Source organism: Chlorocebus sabaeus, chromosome 21 (genome assembly GCF_047675955.1).
Source record: "Chlorocebus sabaeus isolate Y175 chromosome 21, mChlSab1.0.hap1, whole genome shotgun sequence".
Classification (NCBI taxonomy): Eukaryota; Metazoa; Chordata; class Mammalia; order Primates; family Cercopithecidae; genus Chlorocebus; species Chlorocebus sabaeus.
This window is the reverse complement of record NC_132924.1, coordinates 22153219-22174543: the sequence shown is the minus strand read 5'-3', so window position 1 is coordinate 22174543 and position 21325 is coordinate 22153219. Positions and strand designations below refer to the sequence as shown.

Below are 21325 nucleotides of genomic sequence, written 5' to 3'. Positions count from 1 at the left end.
GGGGATTATGAACTACAATTCAAGACGAGATTTCGGCGGGGACACAGCCAAACCATACCACTTTTTTTTTTCTTTGAGACAGAGTCTCACTCTGTTGCCCAGGCTGGAGTGCAGTGGTGCAATCTCAGCTCACTACAACCTCCGCCTCCCAGGTTCAAGCGATTCTCCTGCCTCAGCCTCCTGAGTAGTTGGGATTACAGGTGTGTGCCACCATGCCCAGCTAATTTTTGTATTTTTAGTGGAGACAGGGTTTCACCATGTTGGTCAGGCTGGTCTCAAACTCCTGATCTCATGATCTGCCCACCTCAGCCTCCCAAAGTGCTGGGATTACAGGTGTGAGCCACCGTGCCCGGCCCATATCACTTATAATGTTAAATGTATACTTACTATATGACCAGCAGTTCCACTTATAGATATTTACCCAAGAGAAATGAAAATGTGTACACAAATGGCATGTACAAAAATGTCCACAGCAGCTTTATTCATAATAGCCAAAAACTGGAAACAATCCAAATGTCCAAAAATGACTAGATGGACAGATCATGGTATATCCCTATAATGAAAATAGTACTTAGCAATAAAATAGATCAATCTACTGGTACATGCAACCAAATAAATGAGTCTCAAAAACATGTTGAGTCAAAGAAGCCAAATACATTAAAGGACATATGCAATTTCATCTCTATGAAATTCTAAACTGGCAAAACTAATCTAGTGATAAAAATTGGACCAAGTGTTGCCAGGGATGAGGGACTGACCACAAACGAGCACAAGGAAATTCTCTGGGGTGACAGAAATTTTCTATATCTTCATAGGTGGCGTTTACATTCAAAATTTATGCATGTTGCTGCATGATTTTAAAAATGTGTTCCTGACATTTATAAATATAGTACTAAATAAAAACTAAAAACTAAACAAATATGTCATTACTATATTTAATAATATTTGTTGGTATTACAAGTGGAATATTTATCTCATTTACATTTCTAGATGATTATTACTAGAAGAGGCTACTGGTATGTTTATTTTTCTTATATGCAGAGACTTTATCAAATTCTTTTATTCTGTTATTTTTAAGCGAAGTTTTTTGGGGTTTCTAGGCATATAATCACATAATGACCAAAAGGTATATCTTAGGCTGGGCATGGTGGTTCACGCCTATAATCACAGCACTTTGAACGGCTGAGGCAGAAGTATCACTTAAGGCCAGGAGTTCGAAACCAGCCTGGGCAACAAAGCGAGACCTCCGTCTCTACTAAAAATAATTTTAAAATTAGCTCAGCATTGTGGTGCGTGCCTGTAGTCCCAACTACTTGGGAAACTGAGGCAGGAGGATTGCTTGAACCCAGGTGTTTGAGGTTGCAGTGAGCTATGATTGCACCACTGCATTCCAGCTTGGGTGGCAGAACAAGATCCTGTCTCATTTTTTAAAAACGAGTATCTTCATTTTTTATTATCCAACATTTATATAGGTTATTTTGTTTACTTCTCTTATTGCATGTGCTATTGTGCTAGTCCCTAAAAGAATAGTAATAATAGTGATTACCAGATGCCCTCTCCTTTCTATACGTTAAAGGAAACATCTGAACATCTAAGTGTTTAAAATACTACTCACAGGAATTTTTGTAAAATCTTTATCAATTTGTAGTTTCTATTTATACTTTATTTTGTTAGAAATGATTTTTAAATTTTTTCAAATGACTTTTTAGCATTTATTAATAAAACATGTTTTTTCCCCTTTATATTGTTGATGCAGGCTAGGCACAGTGGCTCATGCCTGTAATCCCAGCACTTTAGGAGGCTGAGACGGGAGGACAGCTTGAGCTCAGGAGTTGGAGACCAGCCTAGGCAACATAGTGAGATGCCTGTCGCTACAAAAAAACCAAAAACTTAGCCAAGTGCGGTGGTACATGCCTGTAGTCCTAGCTACTCAAGAGGTGGAGGCAGGACAATAGCTTAAGCCCAGGAGATCCAGGATGCAGTGAATTGTGATCTTACCACTGCACTCCAGCCTGGGTGACAGAGCAGGACCCTGTTTAAAAACAAAAAAATAGTAAATTCAATGAAATATTATTGATGTCCTAATATTGCAGAAGTTTGCTTTCCTGGTACAAAACCTCTTGAATTATTCTTTTGATAAAGTACTACTAGGTTGGTGCAAAAGTAAACCCCAATTACTTTTGCACCAACCTAGATTCTCTTTTGGATACATATTCACAAGCTAACTTGAACTTTGGGGTTTTTCTGATACTATCTTTATGAAGTTACAGTAAGGCTGGCTTCATGAAATGATTCAAGGAGTTTCCTCTTTTTCTCTCCCCTAAAATGGTAAAAATAGTTTAAGAATCCATCATTCCTTAAAGATTGCAAAGGACTTAATGTGAAACTCCCAAGTCTCCGTGACATTTTTAATAGTAGATATTTAATGTCCAATTTTTCTATGGTAATTAGCCTCTTCATGTTTTCTACTTCTTGGGTCAATTTTATTAGAAAGTCATTCATATCTCCCAGGTTTTCAAATGTGTTGCTTTTGAGTTTTAGTTGGTAATTAGTTGAGTTTTAGTTGGTAATTAGTATTTTAATCTCCTTCTGCATCAGTGGTTATCTCATTTCTCATTCTTGTATAATTTTGTTCTCTTTAAAAATCAGGATCATGACAGAATTATCTATCTTATTGGTGTTTTCAAATAATACAAAAAAGAATTGGGCTTACTTATTCAAGTTTTGAGGTTTTCTATTTTATTCATTGTTATCTTTATTGCTTACTACCATTTTGTTCCTAATAAAGATATATACATATGTCTTAATACATTTACAGTAATAAAATATACATATTTATAGTTTATATATTTTTTATTTGTGGGATGCCAAATTCTCTCTGGAGATTTAAAATTGTAACATGAACCAACCACCCACTTCCACACACTCATGGTTCTTACTGTGCTTATTTTAAAATTTTTTTTCATAGCATTTATTTATGATCTAACAAAACTTATGTTACTTATATATAGCTTATTGTTTATCCTGTCAATTTTACATGACTATAAAGTCCACAAGGGTTGGGAGCTTCCATCTGTTCACCGATGTATCCCAAAGCCTAGAATGGTGCCTGACACAAGGTAGGTGTTCAATAAATTGTTAATTATCACATGACTCATTTTACCTAGGCAAAGGGCAAAACAGAAATACTACAGGTGTTCATTCATTCACCAAGATCGAGTTCAGCATCTACTATGTGTCAGAACTGTCCTGGTGCTGACACAAGTCCCCACCCTTACCAAACCAACAGTTTAGGGCATATGAACAGGAATGGGAGGCAGAAGGATACTGCGGATCAATGAATAAATATATTGGCTTTACAAATGTACTCTGTATTTCTTACTAATCTCATATTGGCTGCAGTATCTCACTTTTCGATTCTATTATCCTTTACTCCACAATCCTAACAGTTTAAAATGTCAGTTTGTCAAATCCTTTAAACGCAGAGATTCCAAAACAGACAAAGTCTTTGGGCGGTAATTGCCCATCAACTTTACCACCTTTAATAGTTTACCAACGCGCGCAAGTGTAAAACCTAGACCATGATAGGACCACCGTGTAAACGGAAGGTGCTTCACTGAGGGTCCCGACTGCCTTCTGCAAAGGCGAAGGTCGCGCCGGCCACGCGAGGAAATCTGCCTCGCTCACAACTAACAGGCGCACGTCAACACTTCGCCAACCGAGGGAGCCCAAAATCACCACACGCGAAAGTCTCTGGCGGCGGACACGGCGCACAGCACGCCCATGCGCACGCGCAGCCCCTCCCGAGCCTCCACTAGCCGTCTTCGCCCCGCCTTCGGACCGGAAGGAGTTGTTGGCGCTTCCGTTGGGCTGCGACCCTGTAATTGCCTCGGTGATGTCGTGGGTTCAAGCAGCGTCCTTGGTCCGGGGCCCTGGAGACAAAGGGGACGTGTTTGACGAGGAGGCAGACGAGTCGCTCCTGGCGCAGCGGGAATGGCAGAGCCACATGCAGAGACGAGTCAAAGTAAACGTGGTGTGGACGGCGCGGGGTGCTGGGTTGTGGAAAGAGGCGTGGAGTTGTGAAGAAGCTGGGTCCAGAGGGGCCCCAGCCTGGCCCGGCGCTGCCCTCTTTATCCCTAGGAACCCGGTCCGACCCGCGTCTTGCTAGGATTTCTCAATGGTTACTTGAAAGCGTGTAAAACAACAAGACGCATTCTTTGAGTGCCTAGGGGGTGCGTTAGAAGCTGAGGACCGACCAAAATTAACTATGTCTAGACTTTAGAACAGTTTGCAATTTGTTGAGGATCGCAGGGAAAGGAGCTGGGGAGAAACATACACTAACTGTACTAATTATGGCTGTCAAAGGACGTGTACGCAGTTTAAATGGGTTGCTTCAATGGGTGGGGAGCCTAAAGTTAAGGAGTGGTGTTTATCAAGACATATTGAAAAGATGAACTTAAGCATGCTGTCAGAGGGCAATAAGGGAAAACTAATGTGGAATACTGGTATCTAGGTAAGGGAATATTAAAGTTGGTTTCTTTTTTATTTGTTAGATGTAAGTTTTTCATCTCTAATTTGTCTCACTATTCATTGAAACTGAGCTTAATTTCTGTGTGCAGCCTTCAGAACCTAGTTCTGGGTAAGGACCAAGTAGTGAGGTCCACATCAACTTAATATATTTGCCAACCATTAAATTGCCGCTAAAGCTGCAGTTGGGAATCTACCTTGTTTAATATTTCAGTAAAGTGGTATTTGCTTAGCCCAAAAACCATATTGTCAATTACAGCAATGCTTTATGTGAGACTGGGGCTATGCTAGTAAGTATTGAGCATCTTGAATGCTGTGGCACCGTGAGAGATGCAGAACGAAATCACTACCCACACAGCCTTTGCAGGTTAGTTGAATTTAGGTATTATGCAAAATTTCTGAAACCAGACTTCTCATCATCCTTTTTTTAAAACAATTTCCTCTCTGCTTTGCTGTGTCTCCTCACCCACCCACACCATTCCAATCAGTTGGCGAGAGCCCAGATGTGTAATTTTCCATGTATCCTTTTTGTGAATACATTGCTAACCCTGGGCTTTGTTTTGGGTTTTTTGATCTTTTGAAGTGGTTAGAAAAGTTTATTTCGTGCTTAGGATATTTTTCTAAGGCATCACAAGTTACACATCCAAACTCTTCAATGATATAATATTTTATATTCTAAAGGAGAGGCCTTTAAAGAAAACTTGTACATTATTCTACTATAAATCCAATTGATTCACCTACCAACAGAGCCTAGAAAGAAAGAGACATTACAGAAATTGTCTACTACATAATGGTCAGTTGATTCATTGTATTTATGGTTTTCCTCCTTCTTGTAAGGTCAAAACTATGTATTCTAGTTCTTTAAGGAGTAAAAATACACTAAATGTCCCATCCTGTTGATTTCTACCTGTGAGATACCACACAATATTAGCAGTCAGGAAAGAACAGGAAAATATGAAGTTTGTCTCTTAAAAAATATAAAAATGTATGGTGAAACCCCGTCTCTACTAAAAATACAAAAATTAGCTGGCTGTGGTGGCATGCGCCTGTAGTCCCAGCTACTTGGGAGGCTGAGGCAGAAGAATCACTTGAACCCAGGAGGCGGAGGTTGCAGTGAGCTAAGATTAAGCCACTGCACTCCAGCCTGGGTGACAGAGCGAGACTCCATCTCAGAAAATAATAATAGTAAATATATATATATATAGTTATGATTTTAAAACATCAAGCATTACAGACTGTAAAATTAAGTAAGAACTTTCTATATGAGGCCAAAGATACATTTAAAACATATACAAGAAGATTTTTTTCCTGAGTAGAATGCAAACTTTGTTTTATATTAAGCTTCTGTGAATTTTCAAAATGTAAACTACCAGGGCTTTTCTACATCAGACAAAAATCAGGAATGTTCACCTTCACATCCAAAAAGAAAAATTAAAAAAAAAAAAAATTCAAATAGAAGTTCAGCAAGAATGATTTAAAATCTGAAATGAATGCCCAAAATTTTAAATTTTCAACAGACAGTTCAATTTGATGGATCTCTCACTAAACTTCAGTTTGAAACAACAACAAAAAATACTGTTTACTAAAACATAAAAAGCACTTCCAGGAAATTATCCAATTTGAAAAATAAAAAATGTAGCCCATAGTAAATAAGAAAAATACAAGAGAAAATCATTTATTGGAATCAAGAGAATACCATGGACTTAAAAACTTCCTAAATCATTAGCTTATCCTATATCACCATGTGTAGAAAACTGTAACTAATTAATGTAAGATAGTTTTTATTAGTTACATAACCTAAAAATATGAGGAAATTTTGGAATATATCTCTAAAAAGACCACTGAATTGTCACTGAAATATATATTTCTTGAGACAGTGGGCAAAGTTCCCGTTTATGGGAAATATCTTCCTTTTTTCACATACATGAAACTGAGAAAAATTACATCAAATGAGAAATATTTTTCTCTAAAATAATCTTAAACACCCCAATAATGCAATACTTGGGAAATGTAAATTTTCAAAACTCAGACTTGAAACAGGTTTTGTATTAAACAAATATACATAAATCTTATTGTTTGGCATGATTTTTCAAAAATTAGAGAACTATTTAAACCCCATACTGTGCTTAAATCATAATTCAAACTTACATACCTAGTGCTTTTATGTTCTGAATGTAGAGTCTTCAATTTAATGACAATCTAGACTGAACCCTGTAATATACAAGCAAGTCACAGTTCAAACCAAAAGGAATAATTAGTCTTCTGTTTTTATCAAAATTATGATACTAAGATAACTATACAATTTAACTAGGATTTATCTGTGGCCAGTGATGGACCCAGAGAGCATTGTCTTATGGCATTCTGTGAAAGTCTTTGTTCCTTCTTTACTTTTGGCTTCTTCTGAAACATCTTCTTCATCCGCCTCTTGTTCTTCCTCCAGTTTTTTCAAAGGTTGAGCAGATTCTGATAATAATTTTTTTGAAGGGTATAGCTGTGGTCTGTGCCTTTTTGAAGGACAAAGGCAGTCTGCCACAAATATCATACAGAGTTCTAATAACAGTCCAGAATGCAGAGTTGCTAAAGGAAAAACAGTATATGATCCCCACACTGGCAATCCAAGGTCTTCAATAAAGTAGTTATGGCAAGTCCTGATCCACATAGATAGCTGAAAGAGTGCTGACATACTACTCATCTGAACAGAACCTGGAACAAACCATGATGAAATGGGTTCAATACTCTTCCACTGTTTATCACTTATAAAGTTTATGAAGTCCTTCTTAGTCCTTGGACCCTGAAAGTGCCTAAATTCACTATCTTTACAATCATAAATAGTAGGAAGAGCAGTTATTATAAACTGTTCAGTCAATCCTGACTGCTCTGTGACATCTACTTTCACAACATTAACCTCAGATATTCTCCCCATTCAGCAAAACTTTCGCATTCCGGTTGAAGGTTTTGACAAGCAGGGCACCACGGGACATAAAATTCTATCATCCAGTCTCCTTCCAGCAGCTCTGTCCAGTTCTCGTCCATGATGATACGTATGTTGCTCTGCTGCCTGTGGGTCCAGGAAGCACCCCAAAGCAACAGTACCAGGACTGCCAGGGGAACTACAAGACTCCTGGAAGGTGCCATGTCTGCCACTTGCCCACCTCACAGCAAAAGTGGAGGCCCAGTACTAAGTTTTTTAAAAACTGTGATTATCAGTGTTTTGAAAATTGCCCAGTAACTCTAGACTTCAAAAGTGGATAAATAATGATAAACCAATAATAAACTTATGAGAAGCATAGTCTGCTTTAGTTATATTGTTATGCCATATTATGGTCAGTAACACAGTAAAGGCCTAACTCATCAGCTTTCTAAATTGGTTCTGTACTTTTCTAGAAAAGCCTACATGTGGTATACTCGGTGTTAGTTACAGCTGCAGTTCTCCATTACTTATTTTTAGGAAGGTTATAGAGATGGAATAGATGCTGGAAAAGCAGTTACTCTTCAACAGGGCTTCAATCAAGGTTATAAGGAAGGCGCAGAAGTCATTTTAAACTATGGACGACTCCGAGGAACATTAAGGTAATTTTTAAAGTCTAAATGCTGGATCATTTTAACCTCAATACTACCGGAGGATATTTCTGTAAAAATAAAGTGTTTAAACTGAAGTGCTTTTCCTTGTGCTAAATATGCTAAAGTGTGTCACAGAACATAGAATTATATTGCCTTCAAAAAGTCAAAATCGTTATCAGCTCATCCACTTTAATATGTGAAGTACATATTGTCTTTTCGTGCAAAGAAATGGTAAGAAGATATATACTTCTGCTACCTGAACAATTATCTATCTCATTAAAAGGTCTTCAGATTTTGAATAAAACTTTTAATACTTCCACACAATATGACAGACCTCTAGACTAGAAGTACATGATGAAAATAGTTGGTAATTAAGAGAAAATTGATTTCATTTACTTTAGTCTTGAACATTGAATACTTGTCAGGATACCATTGCAATAATGGCATATATCAGAGCCAAGTGGTCAAATGATACACAGAGCCAGGAGCCTAGCAGCCTTGTCCTCTTTGTTGCTTTACACCAAGCTTGTCCAACCAGTGGCCGGCATATCACATGTGGCCCAGGACAGCTTTGAATACGGCCCAACACAAATTCATAAAGTTTCTTAAAACATTATGAGCATTATGAGATTTTTTTCATGATTATTTTCTTTTTCTTTTTCTTTTTGAGTCATTAGCTATCATTAGTGTTAGTGTATGTTATCTGTGGCACAAGACAGTTCTTCCAGTGAGGCCCAGGGAAACCAAAAGATTGGACATCCCTGTTTTATACCCTTTAAACTGCCCTTGGTAGAGAAAAAAAAAAAATGCTTCAAAGAAGCACTTATTTTAAAGAAGACTCGATGATAAAAGTTAACAAAACAAAACCGAAAAATTTATTGTGTTTGGCGTTTTAGAAAATCCAACATTAGGAACCAGAATTTAGTCTGCTACAGTAGGAAAATAGTCAATGTGAATATTCACATCATCAAGTTAATGTTATATAACCTTAGAAAGCTACTGCTGAATCTTTTCTATCAGTGGATTCTATTTTTAAATACTTCTCATAACCATTATTTTATGACATGGCTGATATTAAATCTGTTAGGACTGAAAGAATTTTTATCTTTTTCAAAGAAATTCTTAGTAGTTCAGCAAACAATGTCTACTCTGTGACATAAGCCCAGGAAAGTGAAGTCTCTTTAAAACTTTTTTTCTCTAACCTTCATTCTTGATGGCAAGCAACTATATGCTTAGAACAATGGTTTTCAACTTTGGTTGCACCTTGAAATAAACTCTGAAACTTTAAAAAAAAGATACCCCCAGAGATTCTGATTTAATTGGTCTGGAGTATAATCTGGGCCCTGATAGGCTGCAGAGCTCTTCAGGTGTTTCTAATGTGCATCCATGATTGAGAATTGCTAGTTTAGAAGCTGTTTAATGTCCTTAAAGAAGAAACTAATTTTTCTTTCTTGGAGTTGTATTCATCTTCAACAGATATTACATAGTCATAAGAGAAAAGTATAAAATCAGGAAAAGTGTATATAGAGTTGTGAAAGAGGGGTTATGAATTATAAACAGTTTTATGATTAAGTCCAATTGATAAACAGTCTTATATTTTTAAGTCCTATTTTGCTATTTAACCCTTGTTTATATTTTTGTTTAGTGCTTTGCTCTCCTGGTGTCACCTTCATAATAATAATTCAACTTTGATCAATAAAATAAACAATCTTCTGGATGCAGTTGGCCAGTGTGAAGAGTATGTGCTCAAACATCTGAAATCAATCACTCCACCATCCCATGTTGTAGATTTATTGGACCCCATTGAGGATATGGACATTTGTCATGTAGTTCCAGCTGAGAAAAAGATTGATGAAGCTAAAGATGAAAGACTCTGTGAAAATAATGCTGAGTTTAACAAAAACTGTAGCAAGAGCCATAGTGGGGTAGATTGTTCATATTTAGAATGTTGTAGAACACAGGAGCATGCACATTCAGAAAACCCAAGCCCCACGTGGATTTTGGAACAGACAGCCGGTTTAGTTAAACAGCTGGGCCTATCAGTAGAGGTATTACAACACCTCAAACAACTATAAAATTATCTTCCCTTTTCTAACGAAAATAATGTTCAGAACATTTGGTTTCCTAACAGTCGAAATTTGTACTGGTTTCTGCATCAAACACCTCAACAGTAGGGTTATCCTTTATGGAAGTTTGAAATTAACACTATTGTCTTCAAAATTAACACTATTAAATGTAATATAAGCCTTTTTTCTTTGTCGCTGGTAATTTTTATGTAGTTTAAGATATGATCAGAAATTTCCATTGTTATTGACATTTCCAAACTTGTGGTCAAAATGAATTGTTTTCAGACTCATTAGCAAAAGTGAACAAGAATTAAACATATTTAGAAGGACCTATCCCTACTTCTACCTCCTGTCACTATTAGGTGGTCAGGACCTTACCAAACCAAAGTTATAAAAATAACCTAATAGTTAACATAAATATAGACAGACAGATGTAGATATATATTGAAATCAAGAGACTGTGAGAAACTGAAGCAATGTTTATGCTGTTGATTAAATGATTAACAGCAAAATACTAAAATGTCCTGGTTTTGTGTTAATTAAAAGTAAGGACATTCAGTTTTGTGAAAAATAAAATATATTTTATGCTAAAGTTTAAGGAAAATAGCTAGTTTTTCTAAGTAGTAAGGAATTAATAATGTTGCCTAACAATGTGCCAGATTATTTTAAACTGCAGTATTTTTCATATTCACATAGGAGTAAAACACTGAAACCACTGACTTCTATATTACCTTGAACCGATATTCTTAGTCTAGCATGGACAAAATTAGATTCAAATTTTTGCTCCAGGACCTAAGCATATCAGAATCAGGAGAGGATTTCTCATCACTTTTATTCACCTGAAACACAAGTTTATATGAGATACCTGACTTCAAAGGTACTGAAATAATTGTCCCTCATTGGTAGCCTTAATTGCTCTTTTGCCTCTATTTATACCTACCATCTAAGCTGAAAGGCATATTGAGATGAAGAATCTGACAAAGTATATCTTTTCAAGAGGTTAAAAATGGGTTACTGTGATCTTATGACCCTCCTCAAAGTTCACAGAAGAACATTAAGAAATGGAGGCAACAAATTTGAAATCAGAAAGCCATATTAAGTTTCAGGATTTATTAAAACCCACTGAAGATACCAGTGCCATTTGACAGCTGGCTAAAAAAAAGTTCTTCTATCTCTCCAGATGTAAAGACTGTTTCAGAGATTTACTAGTTTGTCTAGTTATATGTATCTTTCCATGTTTATGGACACAGCCAAAATCTCCACTCCACATGGAATATGGGTATTATAAGCAGCCTCTAAAGTCTTAATGTTGCTGTGCTGTGCATATAGATATGAAATACTTACCTCTAATGATGCATCTCAAGGCCACCCTAAGTAAAAATGTCATGAGTGTGGTAAATCTTGAGATTTTTATCTAAGCTTTTCCTGATAAGATTCCCTGAAGATAACACCCCTTGCCACCATTGGCTACATATGGTGTATTTGTACAGATTTTCATAGAAAATGAAATCAGGAGAATTAGCTAGTTGAGACTATTGGGTTGAAAACATCTCTTGAACTTGTTTTGCCTTTAAAAAAGTACAGAAGCGGCCAGGCACAGTGGCTCACACCTGTTATCTCAACACTTTGGGAGGTGAAGGCAGGAGGATCACTTGAGTCCAAGAGTTCAAGACCAGGCTGGGCAACATAGTGAGACCTTGTCTCTAGTAAAATGAAAAAAATCCACTGGGTGCAGTGGCTCACACCTGTAAGCCTAACACTGTGAGGCCAAGGCAAGTGGATTGCCTGAGCTCAGGAGTTCGAGACCCGCCTGGGCAACATAGTGAAACCCCGTCTCTACTACAATACGAAAAATGAGCCAGGCATGGTGGCATATGCCTGCAATTTCAGCTACCGGGGAGGCTGAGGCACAAGGATTGCTTGAGTCCAGGAGGTGGAGGTTGCAGTGAGCTGAGATTGCGCCGCTACACTCCAGCCTGGGTGACAGAGCAAGACTCTGTCTCAAAAAAAAAAAAAAAAAAAAAGACAACAGTCATAGTGTTAAGTCCCTGTAGTCTTAGCTCCTTGGGAAGCTGAGCTGGGAGGATCATTTGAGTGCAGGAGGTTGAGGCAGCAGTGAGCCAAGATCGCCACACTCTACTTCATACTTACGGGTAACAGAGCAATACCCTATCTCTGAAAATATGAAATACAGAAGTTACTGGACTGCAGAGGAATGTTAATGGCATGCTCATTCTACCTGTGTTCCATGAACATGAGCCTTTGTACTAGAACCAAGAATGAAGGCAAAGAAAGCTTACTTGCCTTGGGTTTCTTGCCTTGCTTCACATGTTGTAGGCCTGCCAGGTCTTCCCATGAGAAGACCCTGCATAAGCATAAATGAAAAATGGTAAAGCAAGATTGCCCCAGAGCTGGCACAGCCAGAGTTTCAAGGCCCAGAACCCAGACATTAAACTGAGTGGTGTGGCTTCCTTAGAAACAAATTTCATCTAAAATAAGTTACTTCCAGGTGCTGATGTATCTGAGGTTTTTAAAAAGGGTGGTAAGGAAGCCCACAGCACCACACTTTTCTGACATTTCAGTTACTAGAACTGTTGACACCACCAAAAATGTTGTGATATGTAGAGGGAGCAGGCAACTGAATACACGTACCTGTGTCCTTACCTAATATATATCCTTTACACTGCTTATTAACTGCTTTGTGGGAAACCAAAATAAAAGCCTTCAGACAAGTCTAAGCTGTGATTCTTACCCTCTTCCAACTAAGGTTAGAGCTTTGTTCTTAGAACTAAGGTTCCAGTCTAAGATACAGGAGAAAGAGAGACACAGAGAGAGAGTGTGTGTGGGTGTGGGTGTAGGGATGTGTGTGTATGTGTGTGTGTGTAGAGGAAGTGATCCACCGAGCAGGCTTCTTGTTCTACAGAAATTCCCAAATCTCTTGTCATGAAGATACTTTACCACCATAGTTGCCTTTCTTGCTTCTGCCCCTACTTAATGCCTTTTCTGAACAAACATGCTGGAGTAGGAATCTGTCATCACTGTCTCAAATTCTTAACCCCTTATGCACTCTCCAGCTTTAAACTACTTTTTGCTAAAGTCACACAACTGCCCATCACTGACTTGTTTTCAGTCCTACCATTTGTCTCCTCTCCATCATTGGACATGAACCATCTACTGATTATACATACAATCCCTTCTCCTTGCCTTCTCCAGCAACCCTTTTTCTTGTCCTGCTTATTACTATTCCCTATCATTTTGCTAACTCTCCCCGACTCTGACTGCTGCTTAGATGTAGGGATTCCCCAGAGTTTCACTGTTGGACCTCTTTGTTTTTATACTCTGACTGGATGGTCTCACCTATTAATGTCATCCCTGTTCATCCGTAGCTGGAAACCTTTAACTCTTCCTCTGCCTTTCCTTTGCCATCAACTACTTCCAATTGAGTTGCTTTACATCTTTCAAACAGTTTGAGTCTGGCCTCCTTTCATTCTAATCACTTAGATTTTAATTAATTTGTGTACCAGCCTCATCACTAATGTCAGTACCTACAATCTAGCTGTCTTCCTGTCCATTCTCTCCCTTACCCAAAACTGTTTACTTCCCTGACTTAAAACCTGGATTTATTCCTTTTTTTTTTTTTTTTTTTCAGGTCTGGGTCCAAACCTGTTGAAGTGTTGGGCTCAAAATAAGTGTTGTCAGTCTTCTTTTCCCACCTGCCTCTTTCCACCCCACCATGCACACTACACTTCTTTACAGGCATTACTACAATGCTTTATGGACACACTAGGCTTACTCCCAACTTTGATTTTTACTCATTGCTGACTCTTCTGCCTAGAATACTTTATTCCACGTCCTTTCCCAGCAGATTCTAGTCACCCTCCAATACCAGCTTAAATTTCAGCTTCATCAGGCAGAGCTGATTGCTCTTCCCAATGTTTCACCTGCATCACTTTGAGTGCCTCTTCACATTTCTCCAGGAAAATCCCTTATTTAGTGTTATATTGCCAGCATTCAGCATCATGCCCTCTACATAGGTGGTGCTTGATGAGAGAAAAAAAAAATGAATCTACTAGCCAAACCAGAAACAGGATTCCAAAATACATCGTGTTACATTCTTTTGTAAACCTTTATGTTTGCCTTTTGTTTTTTTGAGATGGAGTTTCACTCTTGTTGTCAAAGCTGGAGTGCAATGGCGCAATCTCAGCTCACTACAACCTCCACCTCCTGGGTTTAAGCGATTCTCCTGCTTCAGCCACCTGAGTAGCTGGGATTACAGGGGCCCGCCACCACAGCCAGCTAATTTTTTATAATTTTAGTAGAGATGGGGGTTTCATCATGTTGGCCAGGCTGGTCTTGAACTCCTGACCTCAGGTGATCCACCCGCCTTGGCCTCCCAAAGTGCTGGGATTACAGGCATGAGCCACCACACTTGCCTTATGTTTGCCTTTTTAAAAAATGTTTATCTTCATTTTGCATGTTAATAATAAAAATCCACATATCCAAACTGTCATTATCTTACACCAGGCTAAATAGTTACATTAAGATAATAGCATTTACCAGTCATTACAAATTTTACAATGAATAATATTACAATATAGCAAAATTGTAAAATACAAAATTATGTTTTAGTATAGTTTCAGCTACTAAGAAAGAAAGGACAGAAAGAAACTACACAAAGGCAAAAGCTAGGTGAAAACAAACCAAGATGCTAGTTTCTAGCAGGTTCCCTGGTACATAGTTCTAATAACAGCAAGGAGCTGGAGGAAGAGGAGAGGGAAAGTAATGGCTAAGGCAGATAGTGTTTACTACATATAGGCAGTATATTCTAAAAGCTTTACATATATTAATTTCTTTAATCCTCGTAATAGCCCTCTCCTGCAGAGCTATTGTTAGGCCCATCCTAGAGATGAAGACATCGAGGCACCAAGAAGGCTAAGTAACTTGTCCAGTTCATAGTTACTAAATGGCCCACTTGAGATTTAAACCAAGGCAAGCCTGCTTCCAGAGTGTGTACTCAGGGTAGATGCTTACTAAATAATTACACAGTAGCAGTGACTGTGTTTAGAAGGGGAACTGTAAGCTATGTGTTTCCTTTGCTGTTAATTTCTACTTTTCTGTGGGAGGCCAAGGCGGGTGAATCACTTGAGGTCAGGAGTTCGAGACCAGCCTGGCCAACATGGCAAAAACCCATCTCTACTAAAAATACAAAAATTAGTCAGGTATGGTGGCACGTGCCTGTAGTCCCAGCTACTCAGGAGGCTGAGGCAGGAGAATCACTTGAACCCAGGAGGTGGGGGTGCAGTCAGCCAAGATTGCACCACTGCACTCCAACCTGGACAACAGAGTGAGACTCTGTCTTAAAAAAAAAAACAAAAAACAAAAAAAACCAACCTACTTTTCTGCATTTTTCAAGTCTTTCCCAGTCAGCAAGTATTATGTTTATTTTAAAAATGTATATAATAGCCAAGCTATGTGTATATAGCTCACGCCTACAATCCCAGCACTTTGGGAGGCTAAGGTGGGAGGATGACTTGAGCCCAGGAGTTTGAGACCAGACCAGCCCAGGCAACATGGCAAAAGCCTATCTCTACCAAAAAAAAATTAATAATAATAATAGCCAGGCATGGTGGAATGCACCTGTAGTCCCAGCCACCAAGGAGGCTGAGGTGGGAGGATCACCTAAGCCCAGGAGGTTGAGGCTGCAGTGAGCTGTGATTGCACCACTGCACTCTAGCCTAGGCAACAGAGTGAGACCCTGTGTCTAAAAAAACAAAAAAAAGTATAATAACCAACAGTTATAAGAAACGAAAAATTTACCAGAAATTTGTTTGCTATACATGTAGAAAAAGAGAAGGTCCATTGCCTACTGGGAGGGGAGAATATTATGTAGAAAGTGGTTTAGCACATACACTAAAGGAGAAACTAAATTCTCCTCGGACTTCTTAGACTTTCTACCCTCCAAACGTGAAGATACTGTATGTCGCTCATTTTGTGATGATGTGTCTAGCTTTTACATATTCCTATTCAACTCAAAAGAAGGGTGTTAGCTCACCTCTTACATATGTGCATATTGCTACAGATCTGCCAGAAAGAGCCAAGAGTCCTCAGTGTATAACACTCCGTTTTCTTGCCCTATAAATAGTCTGCTCTTTCCAAAAAGAAGATCAAAGTACTAATCAGAAGTACCTACAGATTGAGTTCTTCGGAAATTGAATCCTGGTGCTTTCATGCGTGTGTATGCAATTCACCACTGAGAGAGGCCTTGGACCTTTGGATCCTGTTTCTTTCGAAGAAGCTGTTGAGTTAGTTCAAGACCACTAGGTGGTGCTGGTGCACCTGATAAACTAGTCCGTATTTCATTCCTCGGTGATGTGCCCTTTGCTTAGACCTCATAGTCCCAAGTACAAGAAGCTAGTGATTATCCCTAAAGCTATACCAGACAGATTGAGCCATTTGTGAAGTTGAGTGGATGAGGAGGGCTTTTGGGGTATGTCAACAAATAAGAAATCAGGATCCTCCTGTTCTTGTTTAAATTCTAGGTTGAGAATTTTTCTAAATCAAAATAAGCGATCAGTAAGAAAACCTGTTCAAAAGAAAAAAGCACCGTTTTTCCAAAGCTCTGTGGCCTAAAAGTAAACACCTAGAACCCAAAGCATGCAGCCTTCAATCAGAAGTCATGTAAAAATCTAATCTTACCTGCAGGAAGCATCTCTACTTGCAAGCAGGACTGCACCTAAACTGTTTCAAACAACACTTTCAGTTCATCTCTTGGTCTCACTCTTCAGCTGTCTCTCTCATACACACAAACACAACTTTTCAGGATGTAACCATAGGGAGAGACAACAACTTTGTTAACCTACTCAAATATATCACAACCCTTCTCTTTTTAGTCAACAAATGGACAACCAGGAAGATTTTCCTCTCATCAAATACAACTCTAGAACAGTTAAGCCTGTTTCCTTATTAATGACCTAATCCTCGTTATCTATGTAACATGGCTTTGTTATTTATAAAAGAAGTATACAGTTCTAGATAGTTTTTTAAACACAAAACAAATGAGTTGTCAAATCTCTCATAATAATGAAATATGAGTGATTTGACAATAGTATAATGATAGCTTTTCCCAATAAAGCAAAATGACTGAAATGAGGATATACTGTAAATAACCTGAAAATAAAATATCTTCTTTTTCTTATTTGGAGGCATTGCACAACATCTTTCTTCCAAAATCAGATTCTGAAATAACCAAAAACTCTCTAACTTGTAATTAAAAATTATATCATAGAACAGCAAATTATTTGCTTATTAACAACTAACCACCCTGGCATGGTGGCTCATGCCTATAATCCCAGCACTTTGGGAGGCTGAGACAGGTGGATTGCTTGAACCCAAGAGTTCGAGACCAGCCTGGGAAACATAGGGAGACCCCCATGTCTACAAAAAAATACAAAATTAGCTGGGCATGGTAGCACACACCTGTGGTCCCAGCTACTTGGAAGGCTGAGGCAGGAGGATGGCTTGAGCCCAAGAGTTCAAGGCTGCAGTGAGCCATGATCCTGCCACTGCACTCCAGCGTGGGCAAGAGTGAGACCCAGTCTCAGAAAAAAGAAAAAACAAGAAAATAACCATAAAAATAGCTTTTTAAAAAGTAAAAGTTAATTTTCTGTTTCTTTTTTTTTTAAGAGATGGAGTCTCACTCTATCACTCAGGCTGGAGTGCAATGGTACAATTCCTGCTCATGGCAGCCTCAATCTCCTGGGCTCAAGCAATCCTCCTGCCTCAGCCTCCCAAGTGGCTGGGACTACAGGCACTACATTAGCTTCTGAAAACTGAATCTATAGGTAGTTCTGATTAGTACTTTGGTGATATTCTTTCTGGAAAGATCAGACTATTGATAGGACTACACCATGCCTGGCTAATTTCGTTATTGTTGCTTTTGTTGTTGTTATTGTTGAGATAGGGCCTCACTATGTTGCCTAGGCTAGTCGAGAACTCCTGGGCTCAAGCGATCCTCCTCCCTCGGCCTCCCAAAGTGCCTGAATTATAGGCATGAGCCACCATGCCCAGCCAAAAAAAATTTAACAAAAAATAGTTATTTTAACTAACCATATAATTTTAATCTATCAGCTGTTTAGAAATTACAGCAAACAGAATTGATTGTAGAAGGAAAACTCATTAATTCATTTGTAGGAGCAAATTAAAAGTATTTTCATTTAAAATCACATTGTTTTGTCATTCAAGCTGCCAAATGATATATTGTCTGTGATTTTTATCTTTTAGGCCAATATGAGGTCTGTATGATGTCTGAAATCTGTCACAGTGTTCACTTATGACCCACCCCATTTGTCAGCTTAGAGAGAATTTTTATTTCTGTCAGTGTGCTGGAACAAAGGATGGCCTTCATGAAAGGTAGCAGAAGCACTGAGGTCAGAGATGGGATTTCACTCAGCTACTCATCAGAGGCCTTGCCTCTTTAGTGTGAACATGATACTTCTGACCTCATCACAGGTTGCTTTTGTCTCCAAGGAAGTAACCAGGGACAACTTGAGAAAGTCAGGCAAAGTAAGTGGCCATTGACAGATGGTGTTCAGCTGATGGAAAGAATGAGTGGAGAAACTGACAAAGAAAGATGCCGAAGATCAGTATAGCTTTTGATTTGGTATAGCAGAAGATGTATCAAATCAAAGCCATTTACATACATTTACCTAAAAATCCCACTTCTAGGAATTTAGTTAAAGGAATTATAAAGGTGATTTTAAAAACTTTCAGCACAAAGCTCTTTGTTGCTGCATTCAATCTAGAGTAGAGAAAAATTAGAATAACCCAAATGATCAATAATTTTTAAAATCGAGTAAATTATTATAACATCCACTCAAAGAAATGTTGTGCGCCCATTACAATTTATCATTATGAGAACTACAGAAACAAGGAAAATATTATATTTTTAAGTGAAAGTCATATAAAATGTTATGTATCCATGTGAACATATTATACAAAAATGTATATTTTGCAGATAAAACTCTGGGACTGCCTGCTCTTAACAAAATGAAAGTAAAGTTCTTTATTGCATTTGTCACAATATTGCTTCTGTTTTAAAAGAGAAAGACCAGTTTTCAAAACTGGGACAACTCTTAGCCCAATTGAGTGATTTTTCATTAACTCTAGGGGAAAATGAATATCATACTTATAAGTCACTTCTCCACAATATCCAGTAAGGTACTCAGGCAGAACCTCAGAAAATTCTATGAGAAGTGACTGATCTTTAACTTAAATAGATTTGAAAGAGAATATGATATTTACAGAATTTATTTGGTTCTCCACATTGATTTGATTGTGGCAATAACTTTGGCCTTGTTTGCTATTATTTTGTACATGTTAATAAACAGTGTGCATATATGCCATGTATTTCCCAGGAGATTTGAGCCTCCTACTTTCCAAATGTGTAAGATCTATAAAATGGAGGTAATGGCAGTGATGTCATTGTTTCTGTGGGGATTACATGCAATAATGTACGTAAAGCACTTGCTTGGTGATTGCTTTGAAGCACAGCTTCATCATTTACAGGTCAGTTCACTTTCCTGTGCCTGTTTCTTCATCTGTCAGATAATAGAACCTACCTCCTGGGGTTTTTGTAAAGAATCTGCATATGTGGAGCACTTAGGACAGTGCCTGCTACATGTTCAGAACTCACTAGATGTTAGTATTATTATCATATTTTCTCCTGAGCATCATACCTGCAATTTGAATAAACTGCAAGAATTTGAATAAGCTACAAGAGGTTTAACTGTCTTTACACAACAGCCATCATGAAACTCTGCAATGACTCAGACACAGTCAAGCTTCCCGCTGGCAGAACTAAAGGTAATTAGTGTGATTTCTCCTCACCGCCCCCCACTCCATTATTACTTTAAAAGAAAACTAAGGAAGGAGGGAAAAGAAGAAAATGTTTTAAACATTTGCAAAGTTCATATAAAATTATACTTTAAAGTGGTGGTTATCAATAAGAGAGTTTTTGGAAACTCTCAGGGCATATTTTTTGTTTGCCAGAGGGATGAAAAGGGGGTACCGGTAGCAATGGTTATGGGGAGGAGATGCTGTATGTCTTGCAATGTCCGGGTCAATAGTGAACAAAAAAGAATTGCCCTCCAACCTTCATGACTTTCAAATGCCCCAGGAGATGTTCTTATAAATGAAAAATCTGTTTATAAGTATGAAAGCCTATAATCTAACTATATTTTAAATATAAACACAGTATTTTGCCTTATTCTAATTTATTGCCTTTCCATATTATAAAATAATTAGGGTCTATCGTACTGACCCCTATTAACTCCTGTAGGGATGGCACTGTGTCCAAGAGGCCAAAGAAGAGACCTGGTGCCAGCAAATGAGATACAGAGTTTATTGAGGACTTACGTACAGGGGTGGTCCAGTGGCAGTGGGCTGGACAGGAAGACTGCTATCATTTGTAACAAGCATGTAGTTTGGCCAGGCATGGTGACTCTGGCCAGCAATCCTAACACTATGGGAGGCCAGGTTGGGAGGATCATTTGAGGCCAGGAGTTTGAGACCAGCATGGGCAACAAAGTAAGACCCCATCTCAACAACAACAAAAAAAAAACATGCAATTTATATAGCATCTTCACTTAGCACCTCCACCTAGTAACCTCCACCTAGTAGCCTCCACCTAGCAACCTCTACCTAGCAACCTCCATTTAACCCAAAACAAAGGGCCTCAGTTCCTTGCACGTCCTGCGTTACAGGGAATGGCCCAGAGGTTCAAAGGTCCTTCATAGATAAGGAGTGAATCTCCAGGTTGGCCACTCCCAATTTCTTAGGTGGAGACTCTGACCATCCCGTTCTTCTTAGGCCATAGAGTCATTCTCAGGCTATGTTTCAGTTATTATTATCAGGTATGTCTGCCATATAGGCTTCTAGTAAAATATTTAGATATTCAGAAACATTGTAGAAAATATTATTTAGGAAAAATGAGTATTTCATAATTCCACCTTTTATGGACCGAATTGTGTCCCCTCAAAATCCATGTTGAAGCCCCAGTCCTCAGTACCTCAGTAGGTGACTGTATTTAGAGATAGGAGTGTGCCCTAACCCAGTCTGACCAGTATCCTTACAGGGAGATGAAATTTGGACACACAAATACCAGGGATGCTCAT

The 21325-nt window shown here is 38.4% G+C and overlaps 1 protein-coding gene and 1 pseudogene across 1 annotated transcript in view; one reads left to right on the top strand and one right to left on the bottom strand.

The window, feature by feature from the left end:
- The first annotated feature begins 3838 nt into the window (after positions 1-3838).
- The window catches only part of YAE1 (YAE1 maturation factor of ABCE1), a 46881-nt gene continuing 29394 nt past the window's right edge, over positions 3839-21325 (top strand). The window contains 2 exon segments of the mRNA XM_007981552.3: positions 3839-4024; positions 7976-8097. Of these exon segments, the coding sequence (XP_007979743.3) occupies positions 3896-4024; positions 7976-8097 (251 nt within the window). The 5' untranslated portion in view covers positions 3839-3895.
- On the bottom strand, positions 6835-7662 carry LOC103226187 (thioredoxin-related transmembrane protein 1 pseudogene; annotated as a pseudogene).